General features: G+C 55.9%; 7 protein-coding genes across 7 annotated transcripts; 5 read left to right on the top strand and 2 right to left on the bottom strand.

Moving 5' to 3' along the window:
• Nucleotides 1–405: 405 nt before the first annotated feature.
• Nucleotides 406–2,842, bottom strand: MFIFM68171_04234 (uncharacterized protein; the record flags this gene model as incomplete). Its single annotated transcript, XM_071059654.1, has 2 exons — nucleotides 406–2,758; nucleotides 2,826–2,842. The coding sequence occupies 2 exons, from the start codon at nucleotides 2,840–2,842 to the stop codon at nucleotides 406–408; spliced, it is 2,370 nt and encodes a 789-aa protein (XP_070915755.1).
• A 43-nt stretch (nucleotides 2,843–2,885) lies between these two features.
• MFIFM68171_04233 (uncharacterized protein) lies at nucleotides 2,886–3,274 on the bottom strand (the record flags this gene model as incomplete). The annotated part of the gene is made up of 2 exons (XM_071059653.1): nucleotides 2,886–2,899; nucleotides 2,956–3,274. 2 exons carry the CDS (start codon nucleotides 3,272–3,274, stop codon nucleotides 2,886–2,888), a joined length of 333 nt encoding a protein of 110 aa, XP_070915754.1.
• Nucleotides 3,275–3,652: 378 nt separating this feature from the next.
• On the top strand, nucleotides 3,653–5,281 carry MFIFM68171_04232 (uncharacterized protein; the record flags this gene model as incomplete). Its single annotated transcript, XM_071059652.1, has 3 exons — nucleotides 3,653–3,922; nucleotides 3,997–5,052; nucleotides 5,168–5,281. 3 exons carry the CDS (start codon nucleotides 3,653–3,655, stop codon nucleotides 5,279–5,281), a joined length of 1,440 nt encoding a protein of 479 aa, XP_070915753.1.
• A 2,510-nt stretch (nucleotides 5,282–7,791) lies between these two features.
• CAT8 (DNA-binding transcription factor cat8) lies at nucleotides 7,792–10,690 on the top strand (the record flags this gene model as incomplete). Its single annotated transcript, XM_071059651.1, has 4 exons — nucleotides 7,792–8,269; nucleotides 8,329–8,926; nucleotides 8,977–9,334; nucleotides 9,386–10,690. 4 exons carry the CDS (start codon nucleotides 7,792–7,794, stop codon nucleotides 10,688–10,690), a joined length of 2,739 nt encoding a protein of 912 aa, XP_070915752.1.
• A 1,718-nt stretch (nucleotides 10,691–12,408) lies between these two features.
• MFIFM68171_04230 (uncharacterized protein) lies at nucleotides 12,409–13,804 on the top strand (the record flags this gene model as incomplete). The annotated part of the gene is made up of 4 exons (XM_071059650.1): nucleotides 12,409–12,588; nucleotides 12,722–12,901; nucleotides 12,984–13,094; nucleotides 13,190–13,804. The coding sequence occupies 4 exons, from the start codon at nucleotides 12,409–12,411 to the stop codon at nucleotides 13,802–13,804; spliced, it is 1,086 nt and encodes a 361-aa protein (XP_070915751.1).
• A 594-nt stretch (nucleotides 13,805–14,398) lies between these two features.
• MFIFM68171_04229 (uncharacterized protein) lies at nucleotides 14,399–15,256 on the top strand (the record flags this gene model as incomplete). Its single annotated transcript, XM_071059649.1, has 3 exons — nucleotides 14,399–14,572; nucleotides 14,671–14,795; nucleotides 14,872–15,256. The coding sequence occupies 3 exons, from the start codon at nucleotides 14,399–14,401 to the stop codon at nucleotides 15,254–15,256; spliced, it is 684 nt and encodes a 227-aa protein (XP_070915750.1).
• Nucleotides 15,257–16,168: 912 nt separating this feature from the next.
• Nucleotides 16,169–18,909, top strand: MFIFM68171_04228 (Tetratricopeptide-like helical (Fragment); the record flags this gene model as incomplete). The annotated part of the gene is made up of 6 exons (XM_071059648.1): nucleotides 16,169–16,302; nucleotides 16,357–16,594; nucleotides 16,649–16,705; nucleotides 16,782–17,072; nucleotides 17,121–17,337; nucleotides 17,399–18,909. 6 exons carry the CDS (start codon nucleotides 16,169–16,171, stop codon nucleotides 18,907–18,909), a joined length of 2,448 nt encoding a protein of 815 aa, XP_070915749.1.
• Between the last annotated feature and the right edge of the window lie 333 nt (nucleotides 18,910–19,242).

Here is a 19,242-nt window from a genome sequence, read left to right as displayed (position 1 = left end):
AGACCCTTGACCTCCGTATGCATCTCCAATGTGGACTGCTGACCAGTGAAATATCATCATCAGAATACCATATAAAGAAGGACAGTGTAGGCCTTGCACCACTATCAGACAGAACTATTGCCTCTTCAGATACAATCCATGGTTCCATCGCCACATGCTGCTCTTCGGCCCTACCAGCCATTCCAGCGAACCAATTGACACCTGGAAGCAAATTATTCGATAATCACGCAGGCAGCGCTCCACATAGGGTGAAGGGACTAATGTAAACAAATCCTTCAGGATTATCAGCTATGTACTCAATGTATTTGGCTCCCATACGCTACCTACAACCCGATACAGTAAATACTTGCACCAGAGAGTAGTACAACCATCACATCCCCACCAATTACCCTACCCCGTTTCACCTCACCCCCCGCTCAGATTCTCGAGTTTCCACTGTAGCCACGCCCTAACAGACTCCCTGACGCCACCTCTCTTCTCTTCGATGCCGTAGTTCTCCAACAAGTCGAGAACCGCCTGGCCGTACGGCATCTCACCACCAGCCCTCTCAACAAGAGCTGAACCGACATCCTTATGCGGCCACCCTTCTTCGTTCCGCACCGCGACTCTCGCAGCCAGCCGTGCCAACCTGATCCGAAGCGCGGCGGGGATCTTCCCCTTTTTGCTTTCACACATAGAGAGAATGAGCCCGGCCACCTGGTAGCGCCCGGCGTGGTTGAAACTCATGTGGTCAAAGACAAACTCCTTTATGCAGTCGAGCCTCTGCCGAAGCGGCGTGTCACCCAAGGCCTTGTACTCCCGTTTGGGCAGTCCACGGCGGCCCGGCCCGAGGAGCAGGCACGAGATTAGATCCTCTTCGTTGCCCTCGATGGAGACATAGTCCGGCGACTCGTCGATCTTAGCTTGGACGTACCTGAAGACGCCAAACTCAGCCGCCAGGCCGACAAAGCCGAACTGATCCGCAGATCCCCTCTCGACTCTCGCCCAGTGCGACAGGTGGATAACCATGGTGGTTGTGACGAACCGCATGTTTCGGAATACGCCCTCGACACGATCGAGTGCCTTGACTAAGCGACCGTGCGGGTCGCTCACGACCTTGCCTGCGTGGTAAAATGCTTCCAACATCCAACCCCACATGTTGCAATATGACTGCCACGATGTTGGTTGCGTCTTGAATTTGTTTCTCGCCGAGTTTGGGTCGTTGGAAGCCATGCGTGAGACGGCACGAAGCAGTCCCAGGTGAGGGTCAAATTGGGCTGGAGCGTCCGATTCCATCTCGGGCCAGAATGTGTCTAGCCATTCTTTGGTCGTCCGATGTAGATAGTTGACCTGGCTGGATTTCGGCGCCAACTCAAGCAGCCCCATTGTGCAGCTGTTGAGCTTTCTTCGCAATACCCGGATCATATGCTGAGGACGTTCGGGCGGGCCGCGGTCGGCGAGCCACAACATCTCTGCCTCCATCCCTGCCGGCATAACTACTTTCATAGCCTTCAAGTCCAGGATCGGGGAGTTGGTGTAGGTCCGGAACAGGAGTAGGAGCCGAGACCCGTCGCGTTTATAGTCGTCTTTGACTCTCCGCCAAAGACGCGAGTAGAGCTTTGACAAGTCCTCGGGCAAGCTGTCCACCAGATGCTCCAAATGCGTGAGCGTCGCGCCATCAGTGAGCGAGCCGAGCAACGCCTTCATGACGAGCGAGACCCAGAGGAAAACGCCGCACGCCCTCTCCACGACCTTGGCAAGCAAGTCTTGAGCTTCAGTAGGGTAAGCCTCATGGAGCTCCATGAAGGCGACGTTTCCGTGTGACACGCCGTGTACGAATGTTTTCAAATCGTTTTCGGTGAGGATCTCCATCTTCAGCTGCGGGCACGACACAAAGGCATCCCGGAAGTCGTTCCACGGCCGGCTGCTCACGCATACTTTTACACCCGGTTGACTGTGGAACTGCCTAACTAGGTCGATCAACCTTGAATGATCCCCGGCAAATTCGTCGAGTCCGTCAACGAAGATGGCGAGGTTGAACTTTCGCCCGGTAAGTGTGGTTAAGGCGCCAACGCTTTGGAACAGTTCCTCCCAGGTCCATGGCGGAATATGCTGGAGCGAGGCCGAGCCAAAAATCTTCTGCATAGCCCACCGACCAGGGAACAACCGCGGTGCGATTTCCGGGACCTGCTCGACGATTTGGTACAGGAGCGTTCGCAGAAGCCCGACTTGGGACTTCTGGAGGTCGCTCCCAGCATCCCACGAGTAGAATGTAGCCACGAAAACCTTCCGGTGACCGGACCACTGCTCGAGATACGACAGCGTTTCGGGCTGGGCTACCAAGTGTTTCATCAAAGTTGACTTGCCAGAGCCGGGCTTTCCAGTGATCCAATAGATGTTTTCCGAGTCTTTCCTAAGCCAGTCTGGAAAGCTGCTCCACAAGGGCTGAGCATCAGCGTCCTCTGATCGACGAGGTTCCTGTAATACCCACCCGAAGGTGCTGTCGTATGCTTTGGGGATCGCCTGGTGTCGACTATCCAGGGCGGCGAAGTGAAGGCTGCTGAGAAGGGCATCCGCATGTTCGGGGTCATGGGCGTTACGGCCTTCGTCCACAGAGGCGCTCTTGCCGCGCCTGGCCTTTCTCTGGTGATAGGTGAACAAGGAGTGGGCTTCCGTGGGGCCATCAACCTCCGCTTGTCCCTCAGAGCGCAGCTGCTCAAGAAGAATTTGATGTTTCGTGGGCTCGGTTGCCGGTGCCTCGCCCGGCATCGACCGTTCCCTACCTAAGGTGTCAGTTAATCTTGAATCCCTCCTCTGAGAACTATATCAGAGAGAGGAGTCCCTACCACAGGTTGGAAACCATTGCTAACATCAACTTCTCTCTAGCCTCATCCAGCCTGCTCTTACTACTTTTGATGGACTTTTCGTGCCAAGCTAACCTGAACGCGGCGCCGATGCTGTCCATTATCGACTCACTGGTCCGATCTTGGGCATGTTTCTCGAGCGACCTGGAGATTTCCCGGCCAGCTTCCACACAACGGCGGGATTCCCTCAGAAGGGCCGCTTCAGTGGCTGTGAGTGGTCTATCCAAGCGCTCTAGACGTTCGGCCTTCATCTCAATAGCCTGGGCACAGGCCATCAGCGCCCGCGAGTCGTCATCGAGCTCGTCTACCTCGGCCCGGGCCGCCGATGAATTTCCACGTCGCGAATCAAGTATCACGTTAAGGAGCCGCGTCCCAAAATCAATGAACTGGACAGTTGACGCCAGGATTGATAATATACTAAGTGGATCCATGTCGCCGGCGTCGCGAGCTGCGCTTGCGTACGCGCCGTACCTTGCGCACCATGGAATTGACGCCGTCAGAAGGGGATGACCGAGAGCTTAAGGTACCTGAAGTTGGGCCATTTCGCCTCACCTGCAATAGGGAATGGCGGGGCTTCCCAGCTCGTTCTGCAATGGGGGTGGCTGAAGCGGGGCAAAGTCGAGCCAGCCACTTGCTCTGTCGTGCATGCGAGGCCATGCGCATCGATCCGGTTAGACCCCCAGTTCACACTCGCCCATTCATGCCGCTCCGGCTCTTTCCAAGCAGCCTTCGGATTAGGCCCCCGCTGCAACATTCACCTTTAATGTCAACAGCAAAGGTCATAGTCAGAGCAAAACAACACGTCCGGGATGCCGTGGCCGAAGCTCCCAATTGAGAGCCTTCCTGCGTGGGCGCGTCTTAACGAGGTCGCATTTCTCGAAGCCAAGGTCGCGAGCATTCAAGGGAAGGGTTATGGCGTGGTCTGTCATAAGAATCTGAACGCCACAGAAGGCGCTCCTGATGCCACAACCCTGCTCACGGTGCCTCACGGCCTCGTGCTCAATGACGCTGCCGTAGAGGAATATGCCAAAGAGTCCAAGGATTTTAGGCAGCTCTTAGACGCCGTCGGTCACCACCGTGTATAACCTCCCCCCCCCCCCCCCCCGGGGCAAATCAAGCTATGCCTCGACCGCTGAAACTGACCGCGTCGTAGTCTGCGCGAGCGGACATCTTGCTGTTCCTCCTTGTCCACGCCGCTTTGGCTTCCCGATCCAGCCACCCTTCCGTGGGAGTTTCAAACCCCTGGACAGAATACCTACAGTTCCTGCCCGAGACGGTTCCCGTGCCCACGCTCTGGACTGAGTATGAGAGGATTCTGCTCCGGGGAACGTCTCTTGAGTCGGCGGTCAATGCAAAGATCTCGGCCCTGGACGCCGAATTTGCGTTGATCAGAGAGAAATCGTCCGACATTCCTTGCTGGAATGAGCTGCTCTGGGAGAGCGGCTTGATCCGCTTTACAGACTGGATTCGCCTTGACGCCTTGTATCGGTCTCGATGCTTGGAATTGCCCAAGTCCGGGGAGTCCATGGTCCCATGCGTTGACATGATAAACCACTCGGCTCGTCCCTCGGCTTATTATGAAGAGAATTCCCGGGACGAAGTAGTCCTCCTGCTCAGGCCAGGGACCAGTATCGCAGAAGGTGAAGAAATAACCATCAGCTACGGCGACACAAAGTCTGCCGCGGAAATGTTGTTCAGCTACGGCTTCATCGATGCTGAGTCCACGGCTGACAGCCTTGTCCTGCCGCTGAGCCCTTTCCCAGACGATCCGCTGGCCAAGGCAAAGCTTGTCGCCTTCGGAGAGGCCCCCAAAGTCCACGTGGCCCGAGAGAAGGGGTCCGTCCGCTGGCGGAGTGAGTTCGCCTATTTGATGTGCATCAACGAAGAGGATGGGCTCGAGTTCCGCCTTTTGCAGCAGACCGACGGGGCCCGGCAGCTGCGTGTATTCTGGCAAGGCGAGGATGTTACGGACCGGACGAAGGACTTTGAGGCCCTGATCCAATCTCACCCCCTTTCTGCGGTGCTGAGACTGCGCGTAGTTACTGTCGTGCAAGACTGTTTCCAAACACAGCTCGAGCGACTACGGTCGAGCACCCCAGAAAGTATCGCTTCTTCCTTGCAGAGGGAAGATTGTTTCCAGGCTGCGACGATCCTACGCCGCGTTGAGGCGAGAATTCTGGAAAGCTCCATCGAAGCTTTGGAGGAAGAGGTACGTACCGCATAAACACCTTCCTTGGAGGCTCGGGCGAGCAGTTGAGACACGAAGATCCGTGTGTTGGCGGGAAGCACGGATTTGGTTTAGCGACTGACAGGGTCTCATGCAGAGAAGCTCGCTCCTGAAGGACAAAAACGTGGTGGCTTATCTCGGACCGATGGAAGCTGCCGAATCGGATCTAGTTGGCAAGAAGGCGCCCAATGAGGAGGAGGATTTTAGCTGAAGGCTGCTGGAAGTATAATGTACAGCATGATGGCTGCACTGTTTTGCTTCTGAACATCATGTCATACGTCCGAAAGATGTTTACAGTGTTGAGAAATGGACTCATGAGAGTACGTGTGATACGAAACGAACCCCCCCCCCCCCCCCCCCCCCTGCGCTATCCCGGCAAGGAAAGAAACAATGAAATGATTCATACCGCCGCCAATACCAGCCGAACCCGGCATTTCATCCCCACCATTGTCAGCGACGGACAAGGTTGTGTCTGGCGGTCAGACTGGAAAATCTCCGAGTCTTACGGTGTCTCTGTTGTCTGCTCTGGTACTGCAATGTAGTTTGCAGTTATGCTGAAGAATACCCCCCAAAGGAGCTTTTTCCGGTGCCAAGGCTAGGAGCAAACTGCCACGAGGCATTTGCAGCCGCCGCCGAACCCAGCGGACCAATCTCGACGAAGTGGGCTGACTTTTGCCGGAAAGTCGATCTTGAACGGGGTGGCTACCTAGCCCACCCCCGGACTGCGGGGAAAGCTTGGGGTCTTCGCGAAGAACCGGACCTGTAATTATGCGGCCCTGCAATACATTATTAGAGCTGCTAGGATGCGGGGATGACGTTTATTTTCGCCATGAAAGGCAAAGGCAGAGGCAAGACACGGCGGCGCGCCAACTGTTCGGGTTATGGATGACATGGGAACCACACGAAGTTGTTCGACTTGCTCGGTTTAGCGCAGAAATATCGGCACTAATAAAACGTGCTCGACCGGGATCTCCGGTGCTGTTCCCGAATAGGGTTAAAATATTGTTTGGAAGGCTGGGGGGGTCTGACAAAGACTTGACCACGAACCAATGGAATAGCTTCTATGGCGTCGGTTTCATCATAAGACTTCCGCATGCTTTGCCCATAGGGACGGATCGCAGGTCGAGGACGAGGCATGTTCCGCGCTGGCGAACTCGCCGCACCAGGCGGGCGTCGAGAAAGGCTATCGGGTGAGGTGGCTGTCTAATCTGAAGCACGGAGGGCCATATTCTAAAGGCATATTGGTCGTCGATATTAATACACCGGCACCAGGCAGAAAGGAGCGTTGGCTGACCATCGGCCTCTTAACCATGGATCAATCCGGTGACGAAGTCGGTGAGGGAGAGATATCCTCAGGTCTTCGGCGTTACGAGGGGGTTACACAGCTCTGGTCGGACGTATTGTATTGTCGCGTCGGCTGTTGACTTCGGGAAATGGCCACTTTTCCTGCGTAATTCTGCAGCGCCCAGCATCACGAAGAAAAGGCAGTACGCACGCCAAGTAACCAAGTAACATCGTCCCACTTTTGAACCTGGATGCCAGACGTCGCGATCGTCAATGTGTGCCAGAAACCGCATCTCGTTCCCGCCAGCTAAGAGGATGCGAGAGTTACAACCAAAGTCTTGGTCCGCCACCTGCCTGCCCGTGCCGTCGCCAATGGCCCCGTGATGCAGGGCTTCTAGAGTTCTGGGCTGACGGCAAGAGTACCATGAACTGACCGGTCTGCATTCAGATCATCTCTACACTATGATGCGATGGCAGTCAATTCTGTCCTGTGCCCGCCGGTTTAGGTCAAGATAGCGTCCGGGGTGGTGCCGTTCTGGAATGTGGGGGAATGTCGAACCTGCGCGGCAGAGAGGCGGCACCCGCAGACTCTTGGTCCGCTCTATGCACTGTAGTATGTATGGGGGCGGGAGTGGTGAAGAAAGCAATTGCGCTAAGGGAAGCAAGGGACAGCGATGGCCGAGAGAAGAGAGTCATATTGAATTCCCACCTAAGGAGTTTGCGACGGAACCAGAAGGATGATGGAGCGCTGCTAACGCAACACCCCTGCTCTCCCCCAGATTTCCCCTCCCCGCCGCCCATTGGGGAAATTCTATACTAGGCAAGGTTGGCCGACCCAATCCCACCAATCGTGCCACTCTTTCTCCCCAACAGCCAGGAACCCTGTCGTCCTCGACGGCGCAACATGCTGGCCCTGCTGCCCTGCTGCCGGTGCTGACCGACCGTTTCTAAATTCCCTCCGCAGGTTCGCTGCGAGTCGTTGCGTGGGGCCGGGGAGTTGAACTGGGGAGCCACCTGTCTGGCCTGTCACCTTCTTCGTCTTTTTTTTTCCCTCACTCCCTGGCTTATCGCTCACACACACCTTTAAAGTCCTCCGGCCCCGCCTGTCTTTGCACTGTTGCACTGTTGCACCGTCCACATTCTCGCTTTTCTGCCTGTCGCAAAACCGACAATTGCTACCAAATCCCATCCTTGCCAGTTCATGGTAGACGCCTGCGCTACGACTGTCCAAGGGGTTTGAGCACCGGTGAGGCTGGTGCTCTCCGATCTCGACGACACGCGCCACACCCGGCAGTTGGCCGCGACCAGACGCCACCATCTAAAAACAACCCCTCCCCCCCCTTGTGTGGCCTGGTCTAGCAGCATTCAGACGACCCGTCATATTCGTGCGAATGCGACGAACGTGAGGGAAAGGGGCGAAACCAAAACTACGCCAAAATGCCGGGAATTCTACCCATGAAGGTCATCAAAGTGGGCAACAGCTCACAGAGCCGCATCGCCCAGGCCTGCGACCGATGTCGCAGCAAAAAGATTCGCTGCGATGGCATCCGGCCGTGCTGCTCGCAGTGCGCCAATGTTGGGTTCGAGTGCCGCACCAGCGACAAGCTCAGCCGCCGTGCCTTCCCACGAGGCTACACCGAGTCATTAGAGGAACGGGTGCGCGTGTTGGAGGCTGAGGTGAGGGAGCTTAAGGATCTGCTGGACGAAAAGGACGAAAAGATCGACATGCTCTCGAGGATGCACAACAACCGTCGGTCGCCTACCGAGCCGTGTCACAGCTCGCCAGCGGCCGAAAAGAAGGAGGTTGCGCCGTCAAAGGAGGACACCTTCAGGGTTCAGGCTTCGCCGCTGCTACTCGGTGTGGAAAATTCGGATTCTTACTTTATGGGCGCTTCGAGCGGCCGTGCCTTCATCGGTTTGTTTTGTCCCCTTCTCTGCCCGCCTCGGTCGACGCTGCTAATGTGTTATTGCCAGAGTCCTTTAAACGCAAGATCCAGGAGAATGGCAAGTCGTGCTCCGAGTTCAACCCGGAGGCCTTCCTCCACATTCAGGGGTGCTATCCCTTGACGGCAAAGCCGCCCGCGCAGACCATGAGGATACCTCCCCGCTTGTTCTCTGATCGATGCGTCAATGTGTATTTCCAAGAATGGGCCCCGCTCTTCCCTGTTCTTCACAAACCAACTTTTCTTCGCGTGTATGAGGAATTCGTCGCAGACCCCGAGAAAGTCAAGAACAACCACAAACTGGCGCAGCTCTACCTTGTCTACAGCATCGCCGCTCTATCTAGCGAGCAGCTAGACCTTGATCAGATTGCCGCCTGCGAACAGCAGTGGCAACGATCCCTAGAGGCGGTCCTGATGGACAACACCATGATGACTCTGCAGTGTCTACTACTCGCGTTGATCTATTGCACCATCAGGGCCGATTACAAGCGGCTACAGCATTACAAGGGCATTGCCGTCGGATTGTCGCACCGGCTTGGACTGCACCAAAGCCAGAAGAGGTTTTCGTTTGGCGTGCTTACCATTGAGACGCGAAAGAAGGTCTTTTGGACGCTGTACGCACTTGATTGGTATGTGGACCCACCCCCGCCTCGAGCCGTCCGTCGCTCATCATTCACAGCTTCTCCGCCGGCATGCTCGGATTGCCCAAACTTCTCAAGGAGGAAGACGTGCATGCCGAGTTTCCTTCCGACACAGATGATGAGTATGTTACAGAGAAGGGCTTTCAACCTAGCCTTCCGGGCGAGGCTACTCGACTTTCGAGCGCCTTGGCGCTTTTCCGATGTTCCCGAATCCTTGGCACGGTCCTAGAGAAGATCTATCCGTCCGCAGCCTCGCACGAACTCTCACTCCAGCTCATGTCGGCGCTCGCGGCCGAGCTGGACGACTGGTATGAGAAGCTGCCTCAACATCTCAAGCTCACCTTCAAGCAAGACAAGCCATCGACCGATGTGACGGGCAGCAGGTCACCCATCCTGGTAAGTGGGCCACACCGATGGCGGACTCCACACGACTAACCAGCCCCCCAGGCTCTTGCATACTACTACACTCGTACTCTTATTTACCGCCCCGCCGTGACGTCGGGTTTGGGGCCCAAAGCGGCTCCTGCGCTTCTCTCGGTGGGCGAGTCGAGCAAGCACATCATCCAGATTATTCAGCTGCTTGAAGAACGGAACATGTCCTTCTCGTTCTGCCTGAACAAGTCGGACACACTTATTCTCTGCGGCATGGCCCTGCTCTATCAGACGATGGGTCTCAAGCAGGAGAGCAAGGTGTTGAAAGACAACGAGAGACTGGTTAACGCCGTGATCAAAATGGTGGATAAGGCAAAGGCCCCCGGCTCGTACGATTTCAAGCGCGTCGCAGCAATGTTGATCGCCGTCGATGAACCGCCCCCGCAGTCATTACCGACTCCACCGAGGCAAAGTCCGGATATCGGTCTAGCCGCCCCGCCCACGCATCGGACTTCCCCCGCCACGATGCACAAGAGTCACACAACACTTGGCCGCCATCCCAGCGCAAGCATGAGCGAGACCGATCTCCTCCTGCAACAGGAGAAGCTGCGCAGGATGACGATGCCACAGCTTGCTCAGCAAAACAGAGCCGATCAATATCACCCGCGCCCGCGGGGCTCCTTTGACAGCCCGCGGCCGGCTATCCCACTCGCCCAACGGGACCACAGGTTATCCCTTAGCCAGGTTCACGCCGCCCAAGCAGCCATGTTGGCCCGCTCCAAACAAGGCATAGAGTACCAAGTACCCCTGAATCACCCTCAGGCCCAGTCGCAGTCGCAGCCGTCGTCCCCGGCCCAGGCACGTGGCGGTTCTCTTCCTCGCCAGCAGCAGCAGCAGCAGCATCAACAAGGACAATCGATGTCGCAGCCCCAGCAATCCCAGCTCTACACCCAGCTCCAAAAGGGCGCCAGCATCTCGGCAGCTGAGTGGGAAGCCCTCCTCAGCTCGATTGACGGCGGCCAGATCAACGTGTACGATGCCATGTACGGAGGGCCCGGGTTGTCCGCGATGGGAGCGGATACGGGAGGCGGGAATAATGGTGGTGGTGGAGCCACGCCCGTGTCGGCCGCGGCCGTGGCTACGGCGGCATCATGGTCGCCTGACTCGTGGGACCTGACGGGGTTCAACCTAGGAGATTTCGGGTCCGGGTCCGGGTCGGTCTCGGCTTCGGCGCATAGTGTCTTGAGCATGAGTGAGGACGGGCTGAGCTCGAGCGATGATCTGATTAGTGTTGGGAGCGCGATGGACTTTGGGGGCGGGCTGTTGCCTGTGACAACTACGGCTGAGGGGGGGTTTGTGCTTGATGGGTTTGGGCTGTGATAGAGGTCAGGATGGAATTCTTTTATGACGGCAGCAATCGGTTACGCTATACGGATGTTGGATGGGATCGGATTGGTTTTGTGGTGATGGTTGTGCGATTTGAGCTGGGTTGGCTGGTTGGTCGGTTGGTCGGTTGGTATCTATCTGCGTACTTGACTACGGTGGGCGTCCATTGGGGGTTGGGATGGCGCGAGGTTCTTGAGGGGAGGCCTGTTTTTCTGGATACTGCAACTATCTAGGGGGTTTGGGGGACTTGGGAATCGGTCAAGTTGTTTTATTTCTTGGGATTGTTGGACTTTAAAGTTGGCTGGTCAGGTTTGGATTCTGAAAGGACAAAGTTATGGCCAAGCGAGGCCTAAGAATGGTTGCACTTTTGCTATCAAGTCTATATAGCTACGATTCCCTTTGTCTTTCTTAGATGTAGCTGGCTGAACAGGTTCTGTTGTCGATGGGTTCAGAGTAGGAGGTAGCACAGCCCTCAAAAAAAGTACAGTATGCTACATGTATTCACGTACTGTGCCCCTGACGATTGTGGATGATGGAAATCTGGACTCCACACAACCCAATTCTCCTTGCTTTTGTTGGGAGCTTAGTTGGCATTCTGATGGAGATCGCTCTCCACTGGTCGAGCGTGGCAAGGGACCGGCCACACGAGGAGGTGGTCTGGGTCAGCTGAATCCGCTATCTGCGACTAATTCTCCGTTTATGGGGCGGCTCTCCAGTCTCCGCGGGACACTGACTCGGCGAAACTTGGGTCCCTGATCCCGGGTCAAGGCCCGGGTCAGGTGGGGTTTGCTATCTCGAATTTGCGGTGTGCTGGTTCGGTTGGTGCCTGGGAGAGATTGGATGAGGTCATACGTAGGGTAAGTACTGGACTGCCGAAGGTCTGAGACCTAAGACCGTTTTGGAGAAGTGGTGGACGGAGGAACCCGTTCGCCTACCACCCCCGAGGACCGGATGGATACTGGTGGTTTTTGCCGTTCATCAGGGGACTCGGATATGAAGACATTGATGGGAAATCACGTGGCGTATACCACCACGGAAGAGACCTCTGTTTTCAGGAGCCTATTCCTGGCTGGCTCGTTCTATGATTGTCCGAACCCTGCATGGGCCTGTGTAAAAGCCAGGGGAGGAGCAATATGCTTGCAACTCTCCCGGGGCGGCATGCAGATGCAGGCGTTCGGCGGGAAGCGATGGCCGTCTGCAACGCTGCGGGTGCTTTAGGCTAAATCGCACACCGGGGAGTAGGGCGCGAGTTCCCTTGGAGCCAAAGGCCGACATATTCGACTAAAGGAGATAGCTCGAGGGGAGCATAGCCGGTGTGCGGGAGGGGAAAGTCGAGCCCACTGCCTGCACTTTGTGATTTCCGTTTCGGAGACTGTGGCTGCGGCTGTGGCGGGGGGCTTGGTGACATGAACGGTAATCGAGCCCCGCCAGGAGCCACCCCCCCGGGACCTGGGTATGCCGGCTTTAGTGGGCCCTATCTCCGTAGCGGAACTCTCCGGGTCGGCTTTGGGGTCTGTCCGCGGCCCGGGATCCACCCAATTCAACTTCGCTCCGGGACACGCAAACCTCTGTCTTGACGGAGCTGTTGCGTTTGAGTGAGACTGGAACCCTCAGGTTGCACCCCCAAAGAACCGCTGCCACCGCTCATTCATACACAAAATCTTATTGTTCGATTGATATTTGTTAGGCCTAGGCAACCTGAATCTCGGCAGATGTCCCTCTCTACTGATAACAAGCCGCCGCCCCTACCGCAAAACATCGGCCACAGGGGTTACAAGGCCGCGTTCCCTGAGAATTCTATGATCGCTTTCCAGGGCGCCGTAGACGTCGGTGCCGACGCTATCGAGACGGATCTGCACCTGTCCCGCGATGGTGTGGTCGTACTGTCTCATGTAAGAACCTGCTCTGTGTCTCGTTGCTGGTCCGCATTTCATGTATCGCAAGTGTTGTAAGGAAGGATGTGACAGGCGGGTTCAACGTTGCGTCTACGCGTACACAATCAAGGCGACTGAAACAAGACCGCAGGATGCCTCGCTGAAGCGCTGCTTCGGCAAAGACGAGAAGATCGCCGACTGCGACTGGGACTACCTGAGCACGCTCAAGACGGTCCGGGAGCCCCACGTGGGCATGCCCCGGTTGTCCGACCTGCTTGAGTGGTTGACCCAGCCGGGGATCGAGTCGATATGGGTGTTGTTGGACATCAAGGTGAGCCTTATCCCATAAACCACTCGCAGCACAAATTCGCCGTCCCCCAGCTAACCTAAATAAAACTAAAAAAAACATCAAGACCGATGACGACCCCGACGCCCTCCTCGGCGCAATAGCCCGCACCATTGCCGCCGCCCCGCCGTCTCCCTCCCTCCCCTGGCAAGAGAGGATAGTCATCGGGGCATGGAACGTATGCCAAACTCCTCCCCCCCAACCCCCCATTCCCCCCTCCCTCCCGCGCTCCTCCCATATCCCCGATCAACCAACTCAACAGGCTTGTGATAGGAAACCTACCTCTCCCTCTCCCGCCACCACCTCCCCTCCCACCCGCGCGCCATCATCAGCTTCTCTCCGCTCTACGCGCAAAAGTTCCTGCCCGCCCCCGTCGGCTCCTACCCCCACGCCAACGTCGACTTCAACCTCTTCCAGCCCAGCCTCATCGGCCCGCTCGGCGCCCGCTTCCGCCGCGCCGTCCAGCTGGCGGCCCGGCGGAAACTGTACGTGTGGACTGTCAACGACGAGCGCTGGATGGAGTGGTGCGTGCGCAAGTCCGCGGATGGGGTGATTACCGACGACCCACGGCTGATGAGGGAGGTTTGCGAGAGGATGAGTGGTGGTGGTGGCGGTGATGATGGGCATGAGGAGGAGGAGGAGGAGGAGGAGGAGGCGGAAGGGTCGGTGAGGAAAGGAGTGGCGGATGTCGCGGCGCGACAAACGAGGAGAAGGCGTTGTTGGGTGGGCACGCTGGGGTCGTATGTCAAGGCGGGTTTGTTGCAGGTTGTTACGGTGGTCGTGGTAGTGCTGTTCTGGCGGCAGTTGGATAATAGGGGGCGGAAGCGAAGGGGGAAGGGGCAGGAAAGAGAAACAACGGTGCCTGTGCCGGTCAAGGTCAAGGTGTAGTGTGAGTGGTGTCGTACGACGGAAGGCTTGGCTGCGGGAGCAGGCATGAACGGGTGTTCACGCTGTGTGACTTCTGCGTTGGGATCCGGGACTGACTGGCTCATTGGATACGGTTAAAAGAGAGAGGGGATTGAGAGGGGATATATTTAGGTATAATGTCAAGAAATACCAACGCTCTGGCTCGGCATCCTGGCGGCGGACGTTCTTGGCGGGGCGTGCGATTTGGGTGTTTGCTTAGAGTATGGTTGGTGCGAACCCACGAAAGGTTACCCAAACTTGCTTTTGGTGAGCTCTGTATCTCTATGTGGTTGGCAATTTGCCATCCTGTCCCACAGGCTTTACTGCTGAGCACTCTGGCCACGACATCTATCGTAGAAGAAAGCCAGATCTTGCTCGCGATAGTGTATAAAGCGATGCAATCAACATGGACTGACAGCAAGCATCCTCCCGCTCCCCGTGGCACACTCAACCCCCCTTGTTAATTCGCGATATGTAGCGCCTTTGCGATGTCTCCATCAGCCTCTCTCTTTTCCCTGCTTTTCCAGAACACCCAACGGCAGAGACAATCTCAGGTCTGTCAGACATGTATCGTCAATGAGTCCCACGGAGGCCGGAACGGTATCTGCGGCCGCGCTGTCGCCAAGGACCGTGCCTGCGCAGCGCCGGTCTGCTCCGACCATTTATGCCAGTACCGGCCTTCTTACGGGAAGGCTAGGTGCAAGGCGACGCCCGTACGGCTGGTCCATGGCACCATATACCCTTACGGAGGTTTGTTCCCAGACAGGAGCAAATCCGTGAACTGCGAGCGCCATGAAAAGTACAACTGTATCCATCTCATGAATAACTCGGTGCGCTGTTCCGGGAAGAAAGTCCCCGGCTCCCCCTATTGCACTGCTCATGCGGCATCGCTGTGCAAGTGGAAGATTGCAAGCCGTACGTATTGTGCTGCGCTCGCCCATGAAGGGTCCTACTATTGCAAGGAGCATTGCTGGTATGGGTTCTCTTTCCTTCATAGCTTCATGTACCTATAGGGCGCATGGTGAGCTGACGGCATACCTTACATCCAGCGCAGTCGAGAACGACGACGGCTACCGATGCCCTGAGCCCAGATGCATGTCCGGCTTCTACTGTGACGGCCACCGGTGCGCCTGGATGAGTGCTTACCGCGTGCGATGCGAGAGATCCGCGTATAATAACCCCAAGGGCACCTGCAGCGTGCACATGTGTGTGGTCGAGGGGTGCGAGAGGCGAGCCGAGAACAATGCCAACCGTTGCGAAAATCACCTGTGCGCGTACTGCTTCATCAATCCCGAGAACGGCGCGAAGGGGGAGTTCCCGTACTGCTACCATCCTCCTGCTGAACCGGGCCCCTACTGCCAGACTCACCAAGCGTATATGGACTCCTGGGCAGCGATGGTGGAATTTGAGCCGTGGCGGTTCGGCTACGTCTAGCTTGGTGGGCAGCACCGGGACAGGTGGTCAGCAAGAGATTGGACATTCGTGACTAAAAACAAGGTGATGACATGGCAGGCGCCTCATATGGTCAAAGGCTCGGCAAAGGGACGCAAACTTATCCTGCGCACGTCTCCATCCTTGTGTTGGCTGCCCGGATTCGGACCCGAGAATAAGAAAGGAGGAGCTAAATCTCACTGAGACTGTGGAGGGAAGTCTTAAAGCCAACCATTGGCTGCTCTGCGAACTCCGATCATGCTGATGCTCATGACACAACCGCGAGGGACTTCTCTGAAAATGAAAAAGGGTGCGGCTCTACGGATAGTAGGCCGTTGTAGGTGTGAGTGAAGATCACCCAATTGACCGTATCGCGTAAGGGGGGGAGAGGGCAAGAGGATGTTTGGGATGGGGATGTAGGTGGTTGCCCTACAACATGGTGCCACGAGAATGGAACGTTGCACCACAACATAGGTACCTTAGTTATGGGCGATAGCGATGCTTTTCCCGAGCGTTCCACTTGACACATGAGAGTGGCCGTGGCGAAGAGGATGGTCATGGTGCAGACCAGGACTGGGTAACAAAGTAGTTGCCCGATTCTCAAGCTGAATTAGCCAGTCGGCGGAAAGCCACGGAGTTCCCCATCATTTCCATGGACTAGAACTGTGCGGAATGTCCCGACATAAAGGATAATGTAGAATTTGAGTGGCGCCAAGAGTGTGGCTGCGAAGGAGATGTTTGGTACCCAAAGGCTGCGGCAGACAGCCTGAGAGATTTGAAGAACTTGGTCCTAACCCATGCAAGTCTACAAGGAGCTCTTGGAAATTGCTCACTTTGATCTTTTTCTGTGGCGGACTCGTAACTCTCCCTAGCGCGAAATATTGACCCATCTTGACGGGACGGGAGTGACTGAGAATGTGGGAGTTTTTCCAGCGCCATGGCCGGGGCCGGCGATCCGGACATAGCGGAGCAACCGACGGCAGGTCAACGACAGAGAGGCCCACAACCGGCATCCAATTGCTCCACAACCAGGAGAACAGTATTGTCGAGTATGACACATTGTCGTCGCAACTGTCGATCGTCGCTAACAACGATCATCCTAGCATTGTCTTTGTCCATGGACTTACAGGCCACCGCGAAAAGACCTGGACAGCCAAACACGCGCTCTTGCCATGGCCTCAGGCCTTGCTGCCATCCAAGATTCCTTCCGCGCGAATTCTCACTTTCGGATACGACGCACGTGTGGCTGGCTGGCAAGGAGTCGTGTCGGAGAGCCGAATCGGGAACCACGCATGGAACCTGCTCACGGCGCTATCAACGTACCGGGAGGAAGATGGCACGGTAGGTTCATATACTAGACGGTACTTAGGAGCGATCGTTCTGACACACGTATAGAGCAAACGACCTATCTTCTTTGTCTGCCACAGCTTGGGTGGCCTAGTCTGCGAAGATGTCAGTATACATTGTGCTCCCCTTGGCTCCGGCGTTTCATTACTGAGGTTCCCAGGCCTTAGTGATCTCCGGATAGAGAACTGAACAACACCTCCGGAACATCGTCCGATCGACTCGCGGCATCATCTTCCTCGGCACGCCACACCACGGCGCCGGCTTAGCAAGATGGGCCGAAAGGTTTGCCAGGTTTCTCGGTCACATCAAGCAGACCAACGCGCGAATCGTGGAAGTCCTCAAGAGAGACTCCGAGGTGCTTGCTCGGATACAAGACAGCTTCCACGCCATGGTCATGGCCCGTACCAGAGATGGTCAACCGATTCAGATCACCTGCTTCTACGAGGAGCTACCTCTGCAAGGAGTTGGGCTTGTAAGCACGCTACCATTCTTGCCATTCAACAATACTGACGGACATCAGGTTGTACCCCAGGATTCCGCGATTCTCCCGGGCTACATTCCCATTGGGATACCTAGCAACCACATGGACATGGCGAGGTTTGAGAGGGCGGACAATCCCGGTTTCGTCGCAGTCTGTGGAGAGCTTCGGCGGTGGGCTCGAGAATTGCGACCTGTCTCGACTGAGGCCCCGCCAGCGAATACGAGTCTCGGACAACCGAGCCCAGACGGCGCGGAATGTACGTAGCTCGCATCCTGCATTTCCTCGGCAGTATTTTGCATGTTAACTAGAGCATACAGCCATCAAGAAGCACTGGACGGTCCCGTTCGGGCGCAACCGGGACTTTGTGGGACGTGAACCGATCCTCGCGCAACTCCGAGAGAGAATCCATCCGGGCAGTGACAAGGACAACTGCCAGCTGACGGCCATAAACGGTCTCGGCGGGGTCGGGAAGACGCAGCTCGCGCTTGAGGCTGCCTTCCGGCTCCGCGGGGACTGCTCCGTTTTCTGGGTCCCGGCGATTGACGCCGCAAGTTTTGAGAATGCTTATCGCAAAATTGGTCGGCAGCTGAACCTCAAGGGGTTCGAACTCGAGGAGGATAAACGAGACGTGAAGATGCTGGTGAAGACCGCACTGAGCCACGAAAGTGCCGGCAGCTGGCTACTGATCATCGATAACGCCGATGATGTCGAGCTGCTCTTCGGAACCGGGGGCGTGCGTCTTTCAGATTGCCTCCCATTCAGTCTCAATGGGTCCATTCTCTTCACTACACGGAATCGCGACGTTGCGGTGAAGTTCGATATCTCGAACCAGAATACCGTCTCTCTAAAAGAGATGACTAGGTCCGAGGCTACCAAGCTGTTGGAGAAGAATCTGGGCGAAAGCCAGTGCGACGAACAAAGCATGGCCAGCTTGCTTGATTTCCTGGCTAACCTCCCCCTGGCCATCAAACAGGCATCCGCATTCATGTCCAAAACAGGAATGTCGGTCTCTAAGTATCTTGGCCATTGCCGATCGAGTGACAAAGGTTTGATCAAACTTCTCAGCAAGGATTTCGAAGACAGAGGCCGATACAACACGATCCAAAATCCAATAGCTACGACTTGGTTGATCTCATTCGACCAGATCTCGCGGAACAATCGGCTCGCCGCAGATTATCTGAGATTCGCATGCTTCCTCGCTGAGAAGAATATACCTGTTTCTCTTCTACCCGGGACGGACGACGAGCTGGAGACGGCCGAAGCGATCGGTACCTTGAAGGCTTATGCGTTCATTGCGCAACGGGACGGAGAAGATTCATTCGATATGCATCGGCTGGTTCGACTGGCGATGCGAAACTGGTTGGCGAGCCAAGAAGAGCAATGCATGACAAGAGTGATCCATCGGCTCAACGAACTCTTTCCCTTTCCCGAGCACGAGAACAGAGATGTATGGATGAAATATCTGCCGCATATGCAGGCAGCCCTGGACTTCCAGGAGGATGCGGATGATGACATGGCTAAGGGTTATCTACTCTATAACACAGCCGTAGCCATGCATCGTCTTGGCAAATATAGGGAGGCAGAGCAAATACATCAGCAAGCTCTCAGGTTGGGAAAGAAGGTCTTTGGCGAAGACCACCCAGATACCTTTATATATATGAATAGCCTTGGTACTGTACTCGGGAACCTAGGGAGGCATAAGGAGGCAGAGCAGATATTTCGGCAAGGTGTCGGGTTGAGCGAGGTTGTACTAGGCAATTCACACCCCCAAACAGGAAGGTGTAGGCAGAACCTTGCCTGGATACGGAGCAAGAGGCAGGAACATTAGGCATTGATCAAACTGGCTAGGTACGTATTCGTTGCCCTGACTTCCTGCGACGAGCTAATAACTGTTTAGTTTGGGAACTTAATGATTAGGCGCGTTGAGGAGACTTGGTTTGCACGCGTGGAGCGTGTTGTGGTGTGGGAACTGCGGTGTTGGGATGGATCGTGTGTATCAGGTTGTCGGATACTCTCTTTTGGGACATTCTCGTCAAGGATGGAGTCGATGTGGTTGTAGATGGCAAGATACTTGTACTATAATAGGGAAGTTGCGTGCTGCGACTTGGGACTGTGACCTGGGGGACAGCAACCGTCTCGCGTCGGGATGCTTTACTTGATA

This window comes from Madurella fahalii (genome assembly GCF_045866475.1).
Source record: "Madurella fahalii IFM 68171 DNA, scaffold_2, whole genome shotgun sequence".
Taxonomy (NCBI): domain Eukaryota; kingdom Fungi; phylum Ascomycota; class Sordariomycetes; order Sordariales; genus Madurella; species Madurella fahalii.
This window is presented reverse-complemented; position numbering and strand designations above follow the sequence as displayed.